This window comes from Prunus avium, chromosome 8, assembly GCF_965620075.1.
Source record: "Prunus avium chromosome 8, drPruAviu1.hap1.1, whole genome shotgun sequence".
In the NCBI taxonomy this organism is placed as follows: Eukaryota; Viridiplantae; Streptophyta; class Magnoliopsida; order Rosales; family Rosaceae; genus Prunus; species Prunus avium.
In genome coordinates, this window is record NC_142291.1 from 8,697,346 (window position 1) to 8,717,440 (window position 20,095).

General features: G+C 37.8%; 1 protein-coding gene across 1 annotated transcript; it reads right to left on the bottom strand.

Moving 5' to 3' along the window:
• Positions 1-4,720: 4,720 nt before the first annotated feature.
• Positions 4,721-17,518, bottom strand: LOC110772511 (aspartate--tRNA ligase 1, cytoplasmic-like). Its single transcript, XM_088245752.1, has 7 exons — positions 17,015-17,518; positions 16,768-16,875; positions 16,506-16,619; positions 16,098-16,388; positions 15,899-16,009; positions 15,768-15,821; positions 4,721-4,828 (listed from the first exon to the last, which is right to left on the bottom strand). The coding sequence occupies exons 1-7, from the start codon at positions 17,516-17,518 to the stop codon at positions 4,721-4,723; spliced, it is 1,290 nt and encodes a 429-aa protein (XP_088101878.1).
• Between the last annotated feature and the right edge of the window lie 2,577 nt (positions 17,519-20,095).

The window sequence follows — 20,095 nt, forward strand, 5'->3', positions numbered from 1 at the left end:
AGGAAATCGAGGCGATTCGGGAAATTCCGAAGGTAGAGGTAGCTCAACCTCAAATTGTGATGCCAAGTGCGGAGAAGGAAATGCCAGAGAAAGTGTGCTTTGAAATGCCTACCAAGAAGATGTCTTCCCACCTTAAACCTTTATACGTAAATGCTCATTTTGATGGGGTTCTAGTGAGCAAAGTTCTAGTTGATACGGGAGCCACGGTGAATATCCTCCCAGCTTCAGTGATGAGGAAATTGAAGAAAAGCTCAGTAGAATTAATTCCAACTAAGACGACGATTAGTGGTTTTGTGGGAGACACCACGATATCGAAAGGAATCATCCCACTCCAAGTCAGAGTAGGGGAAAAGGTCAGGGTGACAGCTTTCTTCGTGGTGAAAACAACGGCTTACTTTACCGCATTGTTAGGTCGAGATTGGATTCATGGAAATATGTGTGTCCCTTCCTCGCTCCATCAAACTCTACAGTTTTGGCACGAGGATGGGAGCGTGGAATTGGTTCAGGCCGACTCACGGCCTTTCATGGCCTCAGCCAATGTGGTGGAGGCTAGGTTTTACGAGGATGATCTTGGTCCTCTTTATTTTACAGGGTCAGATATGAACGGCCGACCTACGGGAATCTCGGCCAAAAAGTTGATAGACTTGGGGGCACACGATGCCCAAGCAGATGGGGAGCACCCCACAATGTCTGATTTTTTCTCTCTCAATGAGTGATACAACCACGAAAGAAGAGAATAGAGCCGCGGTGGAAGACACTTTGAGACGGCTATATGGTTTTTGGGCCGAGAGAGCGGCCGAGCATGGGTCCACCGCTCATTTGGTGGAATTCCTCCACGAAGGCCCTGAAGATGATGCACTTGAAATTGAGGAAGTGGAGTTGGCACCAACTCAGATGGATGATTCAAAGGCGGAAGTCCAAGATCCTTTGTTGGAAATCAACTTGGGGACGGAAGACAATTGTCGGCCAATCTACATCAGTGGTCTGTTGGAGCCAGAACTTCGGGCCAAGATGGAAGAGCTTTTAAGAGAGTTCAAGGATTGCTTTGCTTGGGATTACACTGAGATGCCTGGACTAAGTCGTGACTTGGTTGAGCACCGTCTGCCAACAACGGAGGATTTCAAGCCCTTCAAGCAGCCACCTCGCCGAATGTCGGCAGAAGTAGAATTACAGGTCAAGGAAGAAATTGTAAGGCTTGTTAAAGCCAAATTTATTAGGCCAGCAAGATATGTGGAATGGCTTTCTAATATTGTACCTGTAAAGAAGAAAACGGGAGCAATAAGAATTTGTGTTGATTTTCGTAACCTTAATCTCGCAACTCCCAAAGATGAATATCCCATGCCAATGGCAGACCTCTTAGTTGATGGGGCGGCCAAGCACGAGATTTTATCCTTCATGGATGGACACTCTGGCTATAACCAAATTTTCATAGCCGAAGAAGATATTCACAAGACAGCCTTTAGATGTCCTGGTTCCATTGGAACTTTTGAGTATGTCGTGATGCCTTTCGGCCTAAAGAATGCCGGAGCCACATATCAACGGGCGATGAATGCCATCTTCCATGACATGATCGGTCGAAACTTAGAAGTTTATATAGACGATGTGGTTGTGAAGTCGGAATCGAGACCAGGTCATTTGGACGACCTTCGGTTAGCCTTCGAGAGAATGCGAAAGCATCAATTGAAGATGAATCCAAAGAAATGTGCCTTTGGGGTTTCCGCCGGGAATTTCCTAGGATTTTTGGTACATCAAAGGGGGATCGAAATTGATAAAAATAAGGCTAAGGCCATCATTGAGGCACCGCCCCCGAAAAACAAGAAAGGATTGCAAAGTTTGCTAGGCCAAATAAATTTCCTCCGGAGGTTTATAGCTAATTCTGCCGGGAAAGTCGAGCCTTTTTCATCTTTGCTAAAACTCAAGGATGAGGAGAAATTTCGATGGGAAGAAGTTCACCAAAAGGCATTTGATTCCATCAAAGAGTATTTGACCAAGCCACCGGTGCTAATCCCGCCGAAGCGAGGCCGACCTTTGAAGTTATATATTTCGGCCGCAGAAAATTCCATCGGAAGTCTTTTGGCCCAAGACAACGATGAGAAAAAGGAGCAAGCAGTGTACTACCTAAGCCGAATTTTAAAGGACATCGAGATAAAGTATTCACCGGTGGAGAAACTTTGTTTAGCCTTATACTTCACCGCAATCAAGTTAAGGCACTATATGTTGCCTTCCGTGGTGCATATAATCGCCAAGACTGATTTGATCAAGTACATGCTCACTCGGCCAATCATTAGAGGGCGAATTGGAAAATGGACGATGGCATTGGCAGAATTCACCTTCCGATACGTACCTCAGCAGGTCGTCAAGGGGCAAGCTTTGGCTGATTTCTTGGCCTCTCACCCTTGTGTTGAAATAGAAGACATGGACTTCTTCAAAATCGACATGATAAGTTTATTCCCATGGCGTCTCTATTTCGACGGATCTCGAACATCAAATATGGGGGGAGCAGGTGTCATCATTGAATCACCCCAAGGATTCCGAACTCGTTATTCATTTCAATTAAACTTTGATTGTACCAACAATCAGGCCGAATATGAGGCCTTGATCATTGGGTTGGAGATTTTGAGAGAACTTGGAATAAATAATGTGTCAATCATGGGAGATTCGATGTTGGTTCTGAAACAACTATCCGACGACTATAAGGTAACCAGCCAAGCATTGCTTGGCTATCATGCCTTGGCCAGCCAATTAATAGAAGGTTTTGATGATGTGAGACTCACTCACCTACCAAGGGAGCGCAACTCACAGGCCAATGCAATGGCCCAATTGGCCTCTGGAGTTCAGATCTCTGAAGGGCTTTCTGAGGAGTTATTCAAAGTTGAAAAACGATCGTTGCCCTCAGTTTTTGAAAGAGGAATACCAATGGAGGTGATGGCATTGACTGTAACTCCAGATGACTGGAGACACGACATCATAGAGTATCTGAAGTGTCCAAGTGATCCGCATTGCCGGCAGGTTCGGCAAAGGGCCATAAGTTATGTGCTCAGGGATGAAGAACTTTTTCGTATTGGCTCTGACGACTTACTCATGAAATGTTTGGGAAAGATTGATCAGATGGTGGTTATGACTGAGGTTGAAGGAATATGCGGAGCTCACCAAGCAGGCATCAAGATGAGATGGTTGCTAAGGAGGCATGGGTATTATTGGCCAACCATCTTGAAGGATTGCATTGATCACGCCAAAGGATGCCAAGGTTGTCAAAGGCATGGTCCAGTTCAACATGTTCCTGCCGGACCCATGAATCCTATTGTGAAGGCTTGGCCTTTCAAGGGTTGGGCGATGGATGTGATTGGCCAAATCCACCCGAAATCATCTAAGGGTCACAAGTTCATTTTAGTGGCCACGAACTTCTTTACAAAATGGGTAGAGGCTGTACCACTCAAGCAAGTTACCCAAGCTGAGGTGATAGAGTTTATTGAGAAGTCTATCATCCATCGATTCGGATTACCAGAGTCTATCATGACTGACCGAGGAACGGCTTTCGTGGGAGAAGCTGTCAAAGCAGCCGCAAAAAATTGGGGAGTTAGGATGGTTCAGTCCACCCCATACAATCCTCAGTCAAATGGTCAAGCTAAGGCCAGCAACAAAGTAATAAAAGGGATTTTGGAAAAAATGATTGAGAAAAATCCTAAAGAATGGTATTCTCTCCTCTCCAATACCCTTTGGGCATATAGGACCTCTAAAAGGTCCGGCACGGGGACGACACCATTCGCACTCACATACGGCCATGATGCCGTCTTACCTCTAGAGATTTCTGTAAAATCTTTAAGGGTGGCTCGCCACGCTGAATGGAGTGAGGATGAGTATAATCAGGCGATGGCTCAAGAGCTAGATGATCTCGACGAAATCCGATTTGAGGCTTTGGATAAATTAGGAGCCCAAAAAGAAAAGGTGGCCAGGGCGTATGATAAGAAGACTAAAGCCAAGAGTTTTGGAGTTGGAGATTTAGTATGGAAAACTATTCTCCCATTAGGAACGAAAGATCGAAGTTTTGGTAAATGGTCTCCAACCTGGGAAGGACCTTTCCTCATCAACCAAGTTTTAGGAAAAGGAGCATATAGGTTGAGTTATGAGAATGGTCGTCTCCATGATTCACCCATCAATGGCCGTTTTTTGAAAAAATATTACCCTACTTCTTGGGAGATGATGGGGACATGATCCATCATGGTCGTGTTAAGGAAGAGGAATTATGTATGACAAATGAAATTTTTTTCCAAGAAACATTCATTACAAAGAAGAGTCATCACGCGATAGGCCGAACAACGGTCAAAGAGTTCATCAAATTACATAAACCAGCGAAATAAGGCATGACAATAATCACAAGTCTAGCTAAGCATAAAACAGGCCAGCTAGTGGCCTAACATAAATCTAAACAGTAGGAAAAAGTCACGGAGATAGCTCATGAAGTTCTCCCATGCCAGATTCCCGTCTGCTATATGATGGCAAGCAAGCTTGTCTCATTTTTCTTTGAACCAACCATACCAACCTATTTTTGGATCGTAGCCCGGATTATTTTTCTTCACCTTGGACTTCGTTCCTTCAAAATAAAAACATGCCAGAGATTGGCATAAATCCATGAATCCCAACATCTAAGTCCTGACTTTCGATTCCTTTCCCCTTTTGTCAACTAAAGGCTAAGAAATCGAGGGGCAATGTTTGAGTGTGTTTAAAAATCCACCATCCAAGTAGTCAGTATGAAGGAACGCATGCACAAGTTGGCTATGGGAAGTTGGAGTTGAGCAGATGCAATTGATGAAAGGGGCGTAGGAATTCTCTGCAAAAGGGAAGAGAAAAGATGCTAAACAAAGTAAAGGGTTCCAACTTTTCAATATAAAACTATGTGTTGGTGGGAGAAAGTGACGGGAAGGCTAAAGCTTTGCTTTAGTGTTTGCATGATTACAATCACTTTTTATACATATATATATGAAAATGGCGTGGGAATTTTCTAAAGATGACTCAGAGGCCACCAATTGGCCTATTGCTTTTTGTTTAAGTTATATATATATATATATATATATATATATATATGTATATGTCATGATTGGTATTATTAGACCCACCCACCAATTATTTGGCAAAATCCTCCGTCGACTACATAAGAAATCCTCCGTCGACTTCATAAGAAATCCTCCGTCGACTTCACAAAAAATCCTCCGTAGACTACATAAAAAATCCTCCGTCGACTTCATAAAAAATCCTCCGTCGAACTCAAAGATCCTTGGTTGGAAGGAAAGATCCGTAATCCTCCGTCGACTTCACAAAAAATCCTTCGTCGACTTCATAAAAAATCTCCGTCGACTTCATAAAAAATCCTCCGTTGACTTCACAAAAAATCCTCCGTCGACTACATAAGAAATCCTCCGTCGACTTCATAAAAAATCCTCCGTCGAACTCAAAGATCCTTGGTTGGAAGGAAAGATCCGTTGGAGGAATTTGGCTCAACTAAAAGACACAAGAAATTGAAGAAAAGCAACCGGCCGTCTAGTTTCTGCTATGCTATTTTTTCCACATGTTTTTAACCTCTCTCTTTGGGTTCCTTGGGTGTTTTTCCATGCAGGGCTTTTGTTTTAAGTTGCTTTTGATTGGTACCAGATTATACAAAGCTGGAGTTGTCATCTTCTTTACAATCCCTTTGTAGTTATGTTGAATCGACACTAAAGCCTCAGGAGAAGGCTATGAGCTTTATGATTGAGAAGGAGGTGTTTGGCATAGATCGTAACACCTTCGTCTTGCATGAAGATATTACCCAATTTGCTGGCATGGAAGAAATTGGGGCTACTGTCGTTGCAATATATATGAGGTTTGTCCTTATCAAATATTCATTTGACACTCTCCTTTTGTTTAAAAAAAAAAACACTCATGGTTTCAATTCATATATTTAGGTGCCTATTTGATCATCTGAAAGCTGCAAATATGGTGAATATGGTTGGCTTTATAGACCCTGCTCTAGTTAGTGCTGACGCTGGTTCATTAACTGAAAGATCACGTCTCGTAGCCAATCGTCTTCAAAAAACAGATGGTGAACAGATATTCCTGATGCCTTACAATCCAGGGTTAGTCTCCAAAACAAAAAACAGGATTTTGTTTGTATGATGCTCTGCATATAACACTATTTAACCTTTATATTTATTTTGTGCAGCCGTCATTGGGTCTTGATCATTGTAAGAGCAAAGAAGGAAACCGTATATTTTCTGGATCCACTGCCTGGAAATCGGTTTGTGGATGAGGACGGGAAAAACATTGTGAACTCTGCTCTAAAAATGTATAATACACACATAGGCAGAGTAGGCCGTAAAACACCTCTCTGGAAAACTCTGCCCGGCACTCCAAAGCAACCAAGCAGTGTAGAATGCGGGTATTATGTCATGCGCTTTATGAGAGACATCATAAAGGATACTTCCCTGGAATTTGAGAAGATGGTAAGAAGACAATTTTCAGATTTATTTTTATGTGGGTTTTTATATTATCAACGACGGTAAATTAAAAATACCGTCGTTGAATATATATACTATGTCGGTGAATGAATAATAGCGTCGTCTGTGAGATTAATCTTTGTTTATGGACTGCAGTTTGCCAAAGGAAAGGATCAAGCGCCATACCCCCAAGCTGCCATTGAAGAAGTTAGGAAAGAATGGGCAGAGTTTGTGTGTGTTCATATGGAGTAGAGGAATTTTAGCATACTTAAACATTTTTATAAAATGTACAAATTTTGTTAGAATTAGACAAGTTTTTGTACAAAATTGGTTAGAATTCCCAAGTTTTTGTTGAAATCAACGTCCCTGTAAATTTGTTGAGGTTTTCATATTGTGAAAAACCGTAGTTTGTTCAAAAAGACATTGTATACACATAACAACGTCACAGTTTTTAAAAAAGCGACATAAGAGGTTTTTCAAACGACGCTCTTGGTTCTATAGACGACGTTGTTTTTTTGATATTAGACGGCGAGAAGTTAAGAGTTGTGGTCGTGGAAAATATTTTGTACGTCGTTTTATGTGCAAAAATGGTCATGGTTTAGAATTTAAACAACGTTTTGTTTTAAAATTAAGTCGTTTATAATAATTTAAAACGTCGTTAATTTATTAACGCCGACGTGGTTTGTGGGTTTTATTCATAATATTTTATTCCATTTCATTCAAATATTCATAATAAATTGAAAATAAATCCAAAAAATGCAACGTCAACTCCTATGAAGTCATTGAGATATTTTCTTCCCCCTTAAGCTTTAAAAAATTAAGTTTGAGTTATACAAATTTAAAATTACCACCAAAAAGAAAAATGTTTTCACGAGTCACAACATCACTTATACTTTCATGGTTTAGGGTTTAGGGTTTAGGGTCTAGGGTTTAGGGTTTAGGGGGATGAAGGTTTATTTTTGGGGTTTAGGGTTTATGGTTAATATATATTAGGCCCTAAAACCATAAATCCTTTTCTATAATTATTTAAAAATATATATATAATTTATGGTTTCTATTTTATGGTTTAGGGTTTAGGGTTTAGGGTTTAGGGTTTAGGGTATAGATGTCATATTTAACGACGGTTTTATTGTTTTCCGTCGATGATTTACGAAGAGCGCATTTCTAAACCTTGGTTTCTTTAAAATGACATTGTACACACATAACAACGTCATAGTTTTTACCAAGCGACGTAAAAGGGTTTACAAACCGTCGTATTATAAATTTATAACGACGGTAAATAATTCATAACTGACGTAGTTATCACAACTGCCGAACGACTGTATTTTAATAAACCGACGTGGTTACTTTGGGGTTCTGAAAACGACGTCGTTCTCTTTTTAATACTCGCCAAGTGACTTTTGGATTTCCGATGTAGTTATGACGGCGCTTGTTTATCTAAACGGACGTTGATTATTAAAATATGACGTCGCTATGTATATTAGAACCGACGTTGTACTTATATAATTTGTTTAAATATGATTTTTTTCACGCGTTTTTTAACTCTCAGTTTTCAATTAGGGTTGCAGAATGATTCCTCACAAGAAATTGTCTTTCTGAAAGCAAATGGGTTTGCAGAATGATTCCTCACAAGACCAAGCATGGGTTTGCTACATCCTCCTGTGTAGCAAGGGTGGAACCAGCTTTAGAACCTGCATGGGTTTGCAGACGCACAACCCACAACAGGATCTAAGGCTGGTTCCCCCCTGCTACACAGGAGGATTGAAGTTGATCACTGTGGAAAAGGGGACTACAATGTAACCAGGAATCGAGGAGTGAGCTTTTCACACTTTGTTGATTTTGATTTTCTGAAATTATTAGATATTCATCTGTGGCTGTGCAGGAGCTTGAGAACAAGAGGAAGGAGAGGGCCCAGCTTGCATATGAGAGGAAGAAACAGTTGAACAAGCTGAGGGTGAAGGCAGAAAAGAAACCACGATGTATTTGCCAAATTTGTGTACATATATTGTGTAAATATTGATCAATATTTAACACGAAGAGATTTGCCTTTTAAGATGAAAATGTTGTTGAGGATTGAGAATTAAATTTTGTTTTGTGTTAAGAAAGATATTACCAAAAGAAAAGAAAAATTAATTAATTTTAAAAAGCTATAAAAATAAGACGGCGTTTTACAGAGAAGGCAGACGTATAAATTGAAAAAATACGACGGTAATTTGAACTTAGGACGTGGTAAATAAACACGACAGTAGTGTTGTAGGTACCGTCGTAGTATGCTCCAAAATAATAAGTCGATAAATTAATCTCTCGCGTCATGGTATATTATTTAACACGTCGTTTTTTGTAATATACCGACGTGTATTAATTACATATACACGTTTAGGTTGTGGAAAATGGTTTGTACGTCGTTTTCTGTGTAAAAATGGCCATGGTTTTAACTTTAAACGACGTTTGTTTAAAAATTACGTCGTTTATTATAATTTAAAACGTCGTTAATTTATTAACGCCGACGTGGTTTGTGGGTTTTATTAATAATATTTTATTCTATTTAATTCAAAATAATTATAATAAATTGAAAATAAATCCAAAAAATGCAACGTCAACTCCTATGAAGTCATTGAGATATTTTCTTCCCCCTTAAGCTTTAAAAAATTAAGTTTGAGTTATACAAATTTAAAATTAAAACCAAAAAGAGAAATGTTTTCATGAGTCACAACATCACTTATACTTTCATGGTTTAGGGTTTATATAAATTTAGAAAAGGGATTAGGGTTTAGGGTTTTATGGACGAGATATTTTAGGACGTAAAACCCTAATCCCTTTGGAGAAATTATTTTTAAAAAAAATATATATATATATAATTGTTGTTTTATTTATTAGGGTTTAGGGTTTAGGTTATATTTGTCTATTAGGGTTTAACGACGGTATTTTGGTTTTGCGTCGTAAGTATATTTACAACGACGTCATTTTTAAAATAAGCGTCATGTTTAGGTTGAACTTTTAACGACGACTGTGTTTTTGTTTCCGTCGATGTTTTTAAAAAAGCGCGCTTTCTAAAAATTTCACCTCGACCTAAAATTTTCAGATTTCGCTCTAACTCTTATACAAGTTGCCAAAATTTCTGTGTCCTAAAACATTTCGCTCCGCTCTCTCACTTCAACTCTAATTCAAAGTTGGTCTCTCCGTCGAATCCAAGTTGGCCAAGTTTACAACTCCGTCGAATCCAAGTTGGTCATAAGCTGTGAGCTCTGCCTACCTGTAAGTGCAAACCCTAATCTCATGCTTGTAAATTCATTGAATGATATTCAGTTCTGTGGTAAAGGGTTTTGTGATGTTTTAATGTTGTCGACGGTATGGGTTAATGGATTTAATGTTTATTGTTTTCATGAATCGGGTTTAGGGTTTAATGTTGTCGGATCTTTTAATACTCTCTGTTATTATGAATCGGGAATGGATTTAATGTTTTCATGCTTAGTATATGTTGGTTTCGTGCTTAGTATTAATGTATATGTTGTGTTCTGAATATATTCTGGGTTCTTGAAAATAAACTGGGATTTCGAAATCTTTTTTATGCATACGACGATGCTTGTTTTAACAAACCGTCGTCTATAAAAATATACCACGACGCTTGTTTTAACTACCGTCGTGGTTCAAGTTCGCGGGCGTCTGTTTCTTGCTAGCATTAGACGACGTTTTTTTAAAACCCGTCGTCTATATATGTGTAAAACGTCTGTTGTTGTTAAAAAACCGTCGTCTGTTTACTATATTATTTGCTATTAAAACCTTATATAATCTGCTATAGTGATAGTCATTGCTTGTCTTTTCACCTTATATATGTTGTGTTTTGAATATATTTTGGGTTCTTGAAAATAAACTGGGATTTCGATATCTTTTTATGCATACGACGACGGTTTTTTTTAACAAACCGTCGTTTGTAAATATATACCACGACGCAGTTTTTAACTACCGTCGTGGTTCAAGTTCGCTGTCGTCGTTTCTTGCTAGCATTAGACGACGTTTCTTTTCAAAACCGTCGTCTATATATGTGTAATACGTCTGTTGTTGTTTAAAAACCGTCGTCTGTTTACTCTATTATTTGCTATTAAAACCTTATATAATCTGCTATAAGTGATAGTCATTGCTTGTCTTTTCACCTTATTATAGATAATAGGATATAGTGTCGGAGATGGATAAGTCATGGATGCACTCGGATAGAAGATCAAAGGCATATGAGTTAGGGGTGGAAGCATTTTTGCAATTTTCTGTAGAAAATCTTCTAACTACAACGCATATCCGTTGTCCATGTGTTAAATGTGCGAATTTGAAATTGTTTGGGGTTGGAATTATAAGGGATCACTTATACTTTAATGGAGTTGACCAAAGCTATAAGAATTGGACATTTCATGGAGAACCTTGGGAACCAATTGCAACTAGTAATGCTAGTAGAAATGTTGAAGAAGATGATGACCATAGTAGGTACAGTTTTGTGTCTGAAGAAATAGAGATGGATGATAATGATTTTCGTGATTTTGGATCCGATCCTTATGAGTTTGCTAATGTGATTGGGGATGGAGATCAACCATTGTACCCTGGTTGTAGAAAGTACACCAAGTTATCGGCATTAGTGAAGTTGTATAATTTGAAGGCAAAACATGGGATGAGTGATGTATGTTTTACAGAATTATTGATACTTCAGGGCGAGTTGCTTCCAGAAGGAAATACAATACCGGCCTCTTTGTATGAGGCAAAAAAGACTTTGTGTGCATTGGGGCTGAGTTATGAGAAAATCCACGCATGCCCCAATGATTGCATCTTGTATAGGAAGGAGTATGAAGATTCAACTAATTGTCCTACTTGTGGTATCTCAAGGTGGAAGGAAACCAAAGATGGATTCTTGAAAGAGGGTGTGGCAGCGAAGGTGTTGTGGTATTTTCCTCCAATTCCAAGGTTTAAAAGGATGTTTCAATCACATGAGACAGCTAAGAATTTGACTTGGCATGCTGCTAGAAAATCAATTGACGGTCAGATGTCTCATCCGGCGGATTCCCCGTCTTGGAAACTTGTTGATGATAAATGGCCCGAGTTTGGTAATGAGCCGAGAAACTTGAGATTGGCTCTTTCATCTGATGGATTCAATCCCCACAGTTCTCTAAGTAGCAGATATAGTTGCTGGCCAGTTATCTTAGTTACATATAATCTCCCACCATGGCTGTGCATGAAACGAAAGTTCATGATGTTGACTTTATTGATTTCCGGTCCTAAACAACCCGGAAATGATATAGACGTCTACTTGGAGCCTTTGATTGATGATTTAAAATCTTTGTGGGATGGGATTAGAGGAGTGTATGATGCACACATAGGAGAATATTTTACACTCAGAGCTGCATTACTGTGGACCATTAATGATTTTCCCGCCTATGGAAACTTATCTGGTTGTGTTGTTAAAGGATATAAAGCTTGTCCAATATGCGGCGATGATACACCTAGTCATAGGTTGAAAAATGGCCACAAAATTTGTTACATTGGGCATAGAAAATGGTTACCAATTAATCATCCATATAGAAGGCAACGTGCAGCTTTTAATGGGAAACCTGAATATGGCACGCCTTTGGAGCCATTAAGGGGAGAAGAAGTGCTGCATATGGTTGAAGATATTAATTACATATGGGGATCGAAAAAAGGGGGAGGTGGAGGTGAAAATGATGGTGACAGAATTTGTTGGAAGAAGAAGTCAAAATTCTTTGATCTTGAGTATTGGAAATACCTTCCAGTGAGGCATGTCCTCGATGTTATGCACATTGAGAAGAATGTTTGTGATAGTATCATTGGTACATTGCTGGAGATCCCTGGAAAAAATAAAGATGGGATTGCTGCTCGGTTAGATTTATTGAACATGGGGGTCAAAACTGATTTGCAACCCGAGTATGGAGAAAGAAGTACTCGTTTGCCTCCAGGGCCTTGGAATTTGTCAAGAGCAGAGAAGAGAGCGGTTTGCAATTCTTTCTATGGTATGAAGGTCCCTGAAGGTTATTCTTCAAATATAAAAAATCTTGTATCTTTACAAGATTCAAGACTTCTTGGCCTTAAATCACAAGATTGTCATACCTTAATGCAGCAATTGCTCCCTGTGGCAATTCGTTCTGTTTTGGAGAAGCCTGCAAGGTATGCAATAACTCGTTTGTGCTTCTTCTTCAATGCTATATGTGCAAAGATGGTTGATGTTTCCAAGCTAGATAAGTTGGAAGAAGATGTAGTAGTTACTTTGTGTTTGCTTGAAAAATACTTTCCACCTTCATTCTTCGATATCATGGTTCATCTAGTAGTACATCTTGTTAGAGAAGTTCGTCTATGTGGGCCAGTTTATTTTAGATGGATGTATCCGTTCGAAAGATATATGAAAGTTCTAAAGGGGTATGTTCAGAACCGTACTCATCCCAAAGGTTGCATTGCGGAGCGTTATATAGCTGAAGAAGCTGTAGAATATTGCACTGAACATTTATCTGATATTAGTACAATTGGAGTGCCATCAAGTCAGAAGATAGGAGTTTCAAAGCCATTATCAGGTTGCACAGTGAGCTTAGTTGATCGGGACCTGTTGAACCAAGCACATCTATATGTCTTGGAGAATACGGAGGAAGTTCTACCTTATATCGAGTATGAGTTTTATTCCTTAAGTTTCCATTTTAAATTATTCCTTATGTTTATCTTATATGTTTGGGACCGTAATGCTTGAATTTTTCGTGTCATGTAGGGAACATATGATCCACATCAAGGCCGCTTATCCAAAATTTAGAAAGAGAACAAAGTGGCTGCAAGATAAGCACAATAGCACTTTCATTCAATGGCTACACTTCAAGGTATATGTTATTCAATAACATATTGGACTTTTAATTTTCTTCTTTCTATGTTAGATTGAATTAAGATATGATTAATTTGCAGGTTCAAAGTGAACTTGATGAGGGAGGCAATCATGGGGTATCAGAAAATTTAAGGTGGCTAGCAGCTGGTCCAAACATGGCAGTGCCATTATATAGGAGCTATCTTATTAAAGGTGTTAAATTTAACATCAAGGCACAAGATGATGTGCGGACAGTTCAAAATAGTGGAGTTTATTTACTTGCACATACCATGCAAGTTGCTAGTGCCAAGGATAAAAACCCAATTCTCTCAAATATGGGTTTTTATGGTGTCATTCAAGAAATTTGGGACCTTGACTACCAAAAGTTTACAATCCCAGTCTTTAGGTGCGATTGGATAGATAGTACTTCCGGCCTTGTAGTCGACGAACTTGGATTTACCCTTGTAGATTTGAGTAAAATTGGACATAGGAATGACCAATTTGTTTTGGCTTCTCAAGTCAAACAAGTATTTTTTGTTGACGACCCGATGCATCATGGTTGGTCAGTAGTGTTATCAGCGCCTAATAGAGAATATAATGATGATGTTATTGGTGATGATGTCTTAGGTGATGTGAGAATTGAGTGTGAGCCATTTACTAGAGGGATGCCAAATGTTGACACATTTGATGAACTAGTGGGTGAATTTGGGAGTCAAAATATTCGAGATGGGTGTGAAGATATATGGATTGAATGATGCTCTTGTAATTTATGAAATTATTTATGCCCTAAACAGCACTACTGTATGACATTAATTTTGCAATAAATTGTAATGTGTTTTCTTCACTTTCATTATGCAGGTTTTGGACACAAAACAATCAGTACATAAAATACTGGTTCAGTATTATAAAACGACGGTCCTTATAAAACTGTGAAAAACAGACGTCTGTTGCCATAAAATTGTCAATCAAAAATGACGTTTTGGAGCATTCAACGACGGCATTGAATTAACCGACGTCTAAAAGCGAACTAAAAGTGAAAAAAGACGACGTTATTGTGAAACAGTTATTAACGATATCACGTCGGAGAAGGATAAAGAGCCGACATGTAATTACAAATAACATGACTTCAGTACAATAATACCGACGTCTTGGATGGATTAGACGACTATTATTTTACTAAAGACGACGTTTAAATAGAGAAACACGGCTGTCTTTTACATGATCACGACGTTGTATATCACATACTACGTCGTTTATAGAAATAAATATGTCGTAAGTCATGAGCCTAACATATTTTCCACGTCGGTTATGTAAATATATAAGACGTAGTAAATATTAATAACGTCGTATTTTATTTATTTAAAGACGTAGTATATACATACACACGACTGCGTTTGTATAAAATAGGTCGTCTATTCTTCTAAATAAAAATTTTTTGGTTCATTTTTCAGTATACAGACGTCGGTTGTTTTTGTAAATGACGTTGTTTATTATAACAACGACGGTGATTTACCTTAACCGCTATTTCCACGTCAATATTAATGGAAAAAGTGAAGTAACAATACTATTTCACGACGGTTATATAAATATATTCGACGTCGTATGATTTAATAACGTCATATTTTATTTATTTAAAGACGTAGTGTTTTCTTTTACACGACGAATGTTGTATAAAATAAGTCGTCTATTCTTCTCCATGACAATTTTTTGGTTCATTTTTCAGTGTACAGACGTCGGTTTTTTTTTGTAAATGACGTTATTTGTTATAACAACGACGGTGATTTACCCTAACCGATATTTCCACGTCAATAAAAAGTGAAGTAACAATACTATTTCACGATGGTTATATAAATATATTCGACGTTGTATGATTTAATAACGTCATATTTTATTTATTTACAGACGTAGTGTTTTCTTTTACACGACGAATGTTGTATAAAATAAGTCGTCTATTCTTCTCCACGACAATTTTTTGGTTCATTTTTCAGTGTACAGACGTCGGTTTTTTTTTGTAAATGACGTTATTTGTTATAACAACGACGGTGATTTACCCTAACCGCTATTTCCACGTCAATATTAATGTAAAAAACGAAGTGGCATTACTATTGCACGACGGTTATATAAATACATTGGACGTCGTATGATTTAATAACGTCATATTTTATTTATTTAAAGACGTATTGTATTCTTTTACACGACGGAGGTTGTATAAAATAGGTCGTCTATTCTTCTCCCGGACAATTTTTTGGTTCATTTTTCAGTATACAGACGTCGGTTGTTTGGTTGTTAATGACGTTGTTTGTTATAACAACGACGGTGATTTCGCGTCGTGGTTTTACTTTGCAAAAGACGTCGATCGATTTTACGACGGTTTGAAAACCAAATTCACGACGGTGAATTCCCGTCGTCTTTTGCCTTTTTTGTAGTAGTGGTAAGATAAATAAAATTAACATAGTATTCCTAACCTTAAGCATTTGAACACCTTCTTCGAACGTAAGTCGTAGAGTTTTCGGCAAGTACTGCAAATTTATGAAACGGAATCATAATCAAGTAGACAAGAATGCCAATATTAATTAAAATAAAAAAGAATCATTACCTTCAGTGGTTCAAACGGATACTGCCTCCCTACTGCTTCAAGCTCCTTTTGACAAGTTTCGTTCAAAGTGTCAAATATTGTAACAAATAAACGGTCAACAATATCCATCACCTGCAAAAACAAGCATTTAACTGGTCAATAACTCACATCCATGGTCATATTTGGTACAAGGATAAGACCTTAGACATTCAAATTCTACCTCAGAATAGTGCCAATAGATCTCCATTTCAACATCAAGACCAGTAAATTCACACAAATGCCTATGGGTATGTGAGTCCTCATCTCTATAAACACCACCAATCTCAAAAACACGGCCAAAGTCACCACAGATGGCCATCTGTTTGTGAAGCTGGGGTGATTGGGCTAGGCAGGCAGGTTGACCCTTGTAGTCAAGTCTAAACACAGCAGCACCGCCTTCACTTGAACCAGGATTAAGTTTTGGCGTGTGGATTTCGAAAAACTCTTTAGATAACAAAAACAGCCTAAAGATCTACACAATAACACAACCAATTACACATAGAACTAAACACTAATAACAAATATTCTTCAACTTACAAAAGAGACGAACACAATAAACACAAAACATGTATCTTCAAACAAAACTTACAGTTCCAACTTGACTCTGGATGCGAAATATCCCCAGATTCGCCGGTGTCCGCAAGTCAAGAGACCTATTATTCAATCGCGTGTCTTGATTAACGCGAACAAGTTTCTCTCCAGCCTAAAAACACAACAAACAATGCAATAAATACACAGAACTATAAAAATAAAAAATATAAAAAATATAAAAAAAACCAAGTAATTGACGAAATTTCAAGAATCCAATTCATAAAAACCTCTCATCTTACTCTCTTAAATGATCATTGTACCTGCAAAGCTTTTTCGATTTCAGCATCACTTCGAGCAGCATCCTCAATGTTAATAGGTAGCACAACAGCCTTAGTCACACAATACAATTTCCTCACTTGAACCTCCACCTAATTAAAGCAATATTTCAAATCACTAACCTTCTTTCAAGAACTTGGGCTCAAAACCATTCATTTTAATAATTTAACTGACAACATTAGGAAGAGAGAAAAAAGAGGATTATAATCAAAATTATAAAACAAAAAATACATGTTGTGTGGTGCCCTTTATCTCAACACTAGGAGCAGACACAAGACCTTCAACATCGATGATTGATTCGCGGCTCAAACCAGAGACGTACTTCACCATCTGGCGGCTCACAGTATCAGGCTGGACTGTCACCACACACTGCACGGTGAACTCTCTCTCTCTGAGGACCACAAACGATATGTTCTTCCCGACGGCTCGAATTGTCTGCGCTCGGCCTCGAATCCACACTGAGCAATTCTCCAATGCATTGGTCAGAGCGCCGACCTTGGTCTGTCGGCTGACGTCCTCCACTCTCTTCGATTGTATCTCCTTGAGCGGAACATCTCCGTAGTTGGCTGCAAGTCGGTCCTCCTCGTCGACGGCAAGAGAGCTTGCTGAGGCGGCCAAGGCTTCTTGCTCTTGGCGCCTGCGTAGCTTCTCTTGCTTCGCCGCTTCCTTCTTGGTGGCATTTTTGCTGAAGGAGGCTAAGTCTTCATTGGTCGGAGTTTGTGAACTACCTTCCATACCTGATATTTAAACCCTAATAACAGCAAGCATCACAAGTTAACAACAGTTTATTGCAAAAAAACAAAAACCATCCAATTAACCTAATCCAAAAAAATATATCGTTGACATACTTTAATTTAAAAAATAAAAATAAAAAAGCAAGAAACCTTCATCATAACAGTCAAAAAAACAGAAAGCGAGAACTTAACCTAATCGAAAAAAAAATAATTGAAAACCAAAAACAGCAAGCAATCATTCATCATAAGTAATTGGAATATTATAGCACATTTATCAGCTGCTCATCAAATCAATCATTCATATTCAGACATAGGCAGCAAGTCTACAAACAAAAATATCAACACCAAACTTTGCAAGCAATCCTCAAACAGAGAAAAAAAATTGACGGCAAGAAAAAAAATGCAATTTTTTTTAATAGAAACAAAGTTTATTTAGAAGGAACGAGGGAGGTACATCGAAACCAAAAGCCCGAATGAAGTTACAATTTTAAAATGCAGCATCGAAACAACAACAAAAAAAAAAAAAAACCAATTTAAAAAATCCTATTTTTTTACAATTTTAACCCCACTTTTAAAATAAGTTTGAACAATTATGGGTTTAGGGTTTTACCTTGAGTTGACCGTGCACGGTGACTGTCTTGAAAGTGTTCAAGTCGTTGACGAACAAATTAGCGGATTCCAATCTCTGAAAAATAAAATACATTGGAGTATTTATAGCGAACTAAAACCTGAAGACAATAGGATAAAAATCCCTCATAAAGCAGAAATCATAACCCAAATAAATTAGAAAACTAAAGGTCTATTTAAGAAAATATTTTTGCTCACTACTTTAACCTAAGGTGTACTAACTGAAATCATGGAAAATATCATTAAGAAAGAAAAGAATGAAAACACCTTAAAGTTGCAAAACTCCAAAACCCTAGCAATTGCTCTCCACAATGTCACGTTCAAAAACCAAAAAGAAGTCCAAAAATTGTCGTGAAAAAGAACTTAAATACCTCCTAATACCCAGCTCCCCAATCCCCACAAGGAAACTAGGTTAAAATAAAATAATACTAGGATATAAAGTCCAAATTGGATTAGGAGAATCTGCCCACAATTTGCCCAGCCACGTTTTGGCCTCAAATCTCCTCCAAATCCGGCCCAAGATAGCTCTTTTTAAAGATAAAAACGTTCTGAACACTTCTATAGAAGGCCACGAACCCATCTGAGGTCATCTTGGGCTCCAAAAATGCAATAAAGGCCCAAAACATCACTATTCCAGCACTGCACATTGCTCTTTTATTTTATTTCAATAAAATAACCGCTTGGTAGAAAAATCTGAATTTTCGATACGATCAAGCTAAGTGACTCACGAACATCCTCCAACTGGAATCACTCCAAAATTCGTCCATTTGATTATGTTTTGCTTCAGAGGAAGTCGAAAGTCCTATATTGGAAATATAATTCAAAGTATCAAAATTCTTCCAAATATTAACCAAAATATACTAAGAATTGGGTTAAATATATAATATAAAATATACCCATCGGTTATGTCAATGGACACGTGTCAAGTGTTGGTGAGGGTTTTCACAAAACATACTGGAATCCCTAAAATTGACGCTAGCTTCTTGTGATTAATAATTGTAATTTCACTTAAAATGAACACCACGTCTTAAGAGTTGCATGGTTTTACAAATGGTTTTCACAAAACATAATGAGTCTTTCATGTTCAGATTTGATTTGAACGTTCGGATGGGTTGCATGTTAGATATACGTTCTATGTTGGAGGTTCCAAGTAGAATATAAATTAGGAAAACCTAACCTTCAAAGTGGCATGTACAAGTCATAAGTAATTGGGTTAATCCAATTTCTTAAAGTCAAAAAAGATTTAAGTCAAAGGCCCAAAAAACGTGTTTGGTAGGTCAATCAGGCAAGCCTCCTAGGTAAGGAATTAAAAAATTACAGATTAAAGTGCAAATACTGTTCCAATACTTGTTGTAAACTTGTAACCAAGGTCTTAAATATCGGAGGTATCGGAAATATCGGAAGTCAAAAAACACGGAAATATCGCAGGAAATATCGGGATATTATCGGTATCGGAAAAAATTGAATAAAAACCACGGAAATTGTAAGAAAAACTTGGAAATTTTTATTGAAACTTTGCAGGATGTTTATTTAGTCAATTATCTATTAGTTTATCACAAAAAATTGGAAGGAAATGCATTGCATGATGGATTTAACTGATTTAAGTTGATTATATAGCGAGCTGGCAAACACCGTAAGTGTAGAAAATATGTAGTAATTAATGAAAGAAGATTAAACACACCATAATCATTTATATATAATGAATTACTACAATATTTTACACTTTATACATTGCATGGTAAGATACATGAGTGACTTAGTACCACATAGAGTTCCTATGAGGTTCAAAATTTTCACTATCCTCATCATCTCTATGTGTAGAGTAAGCATATTTTGAAGAGTAGTCATCAAATGATAAATCCCCAAAATAGTTTTGCATGTAATTGTTAACATGCCACCCATATGGATCCGAGATTGGTTGACGTTGTCCATAAGCAAAATCATTTGAAGA

Excerpts from the sequence above, each read along its gene's own strand:
- LOC110772511 (XM_088245752.1), bottom strand. The coding sequence starts at position 17,518 with ATGGAAGGTAGTTCACAAACTCCGACCAATGAAGACTTAGCCTCCTTC. Across the intron at positions 16,620-16,767 it reads AAATCGAAAAAGCTTTGCAG|GCTGGAGAGAAACTTGTTCG; the intron begins GTACAATGATCA and ends TTGTGTTTTTAG. Across the intron at positions 15,822-15,898 it reads ATCCGTTTGAACCACTGAAG|TACTTGCCGAAAACTCTACG; the intron begins GTAATGATTCTT and ends ATAAATTTGCAG.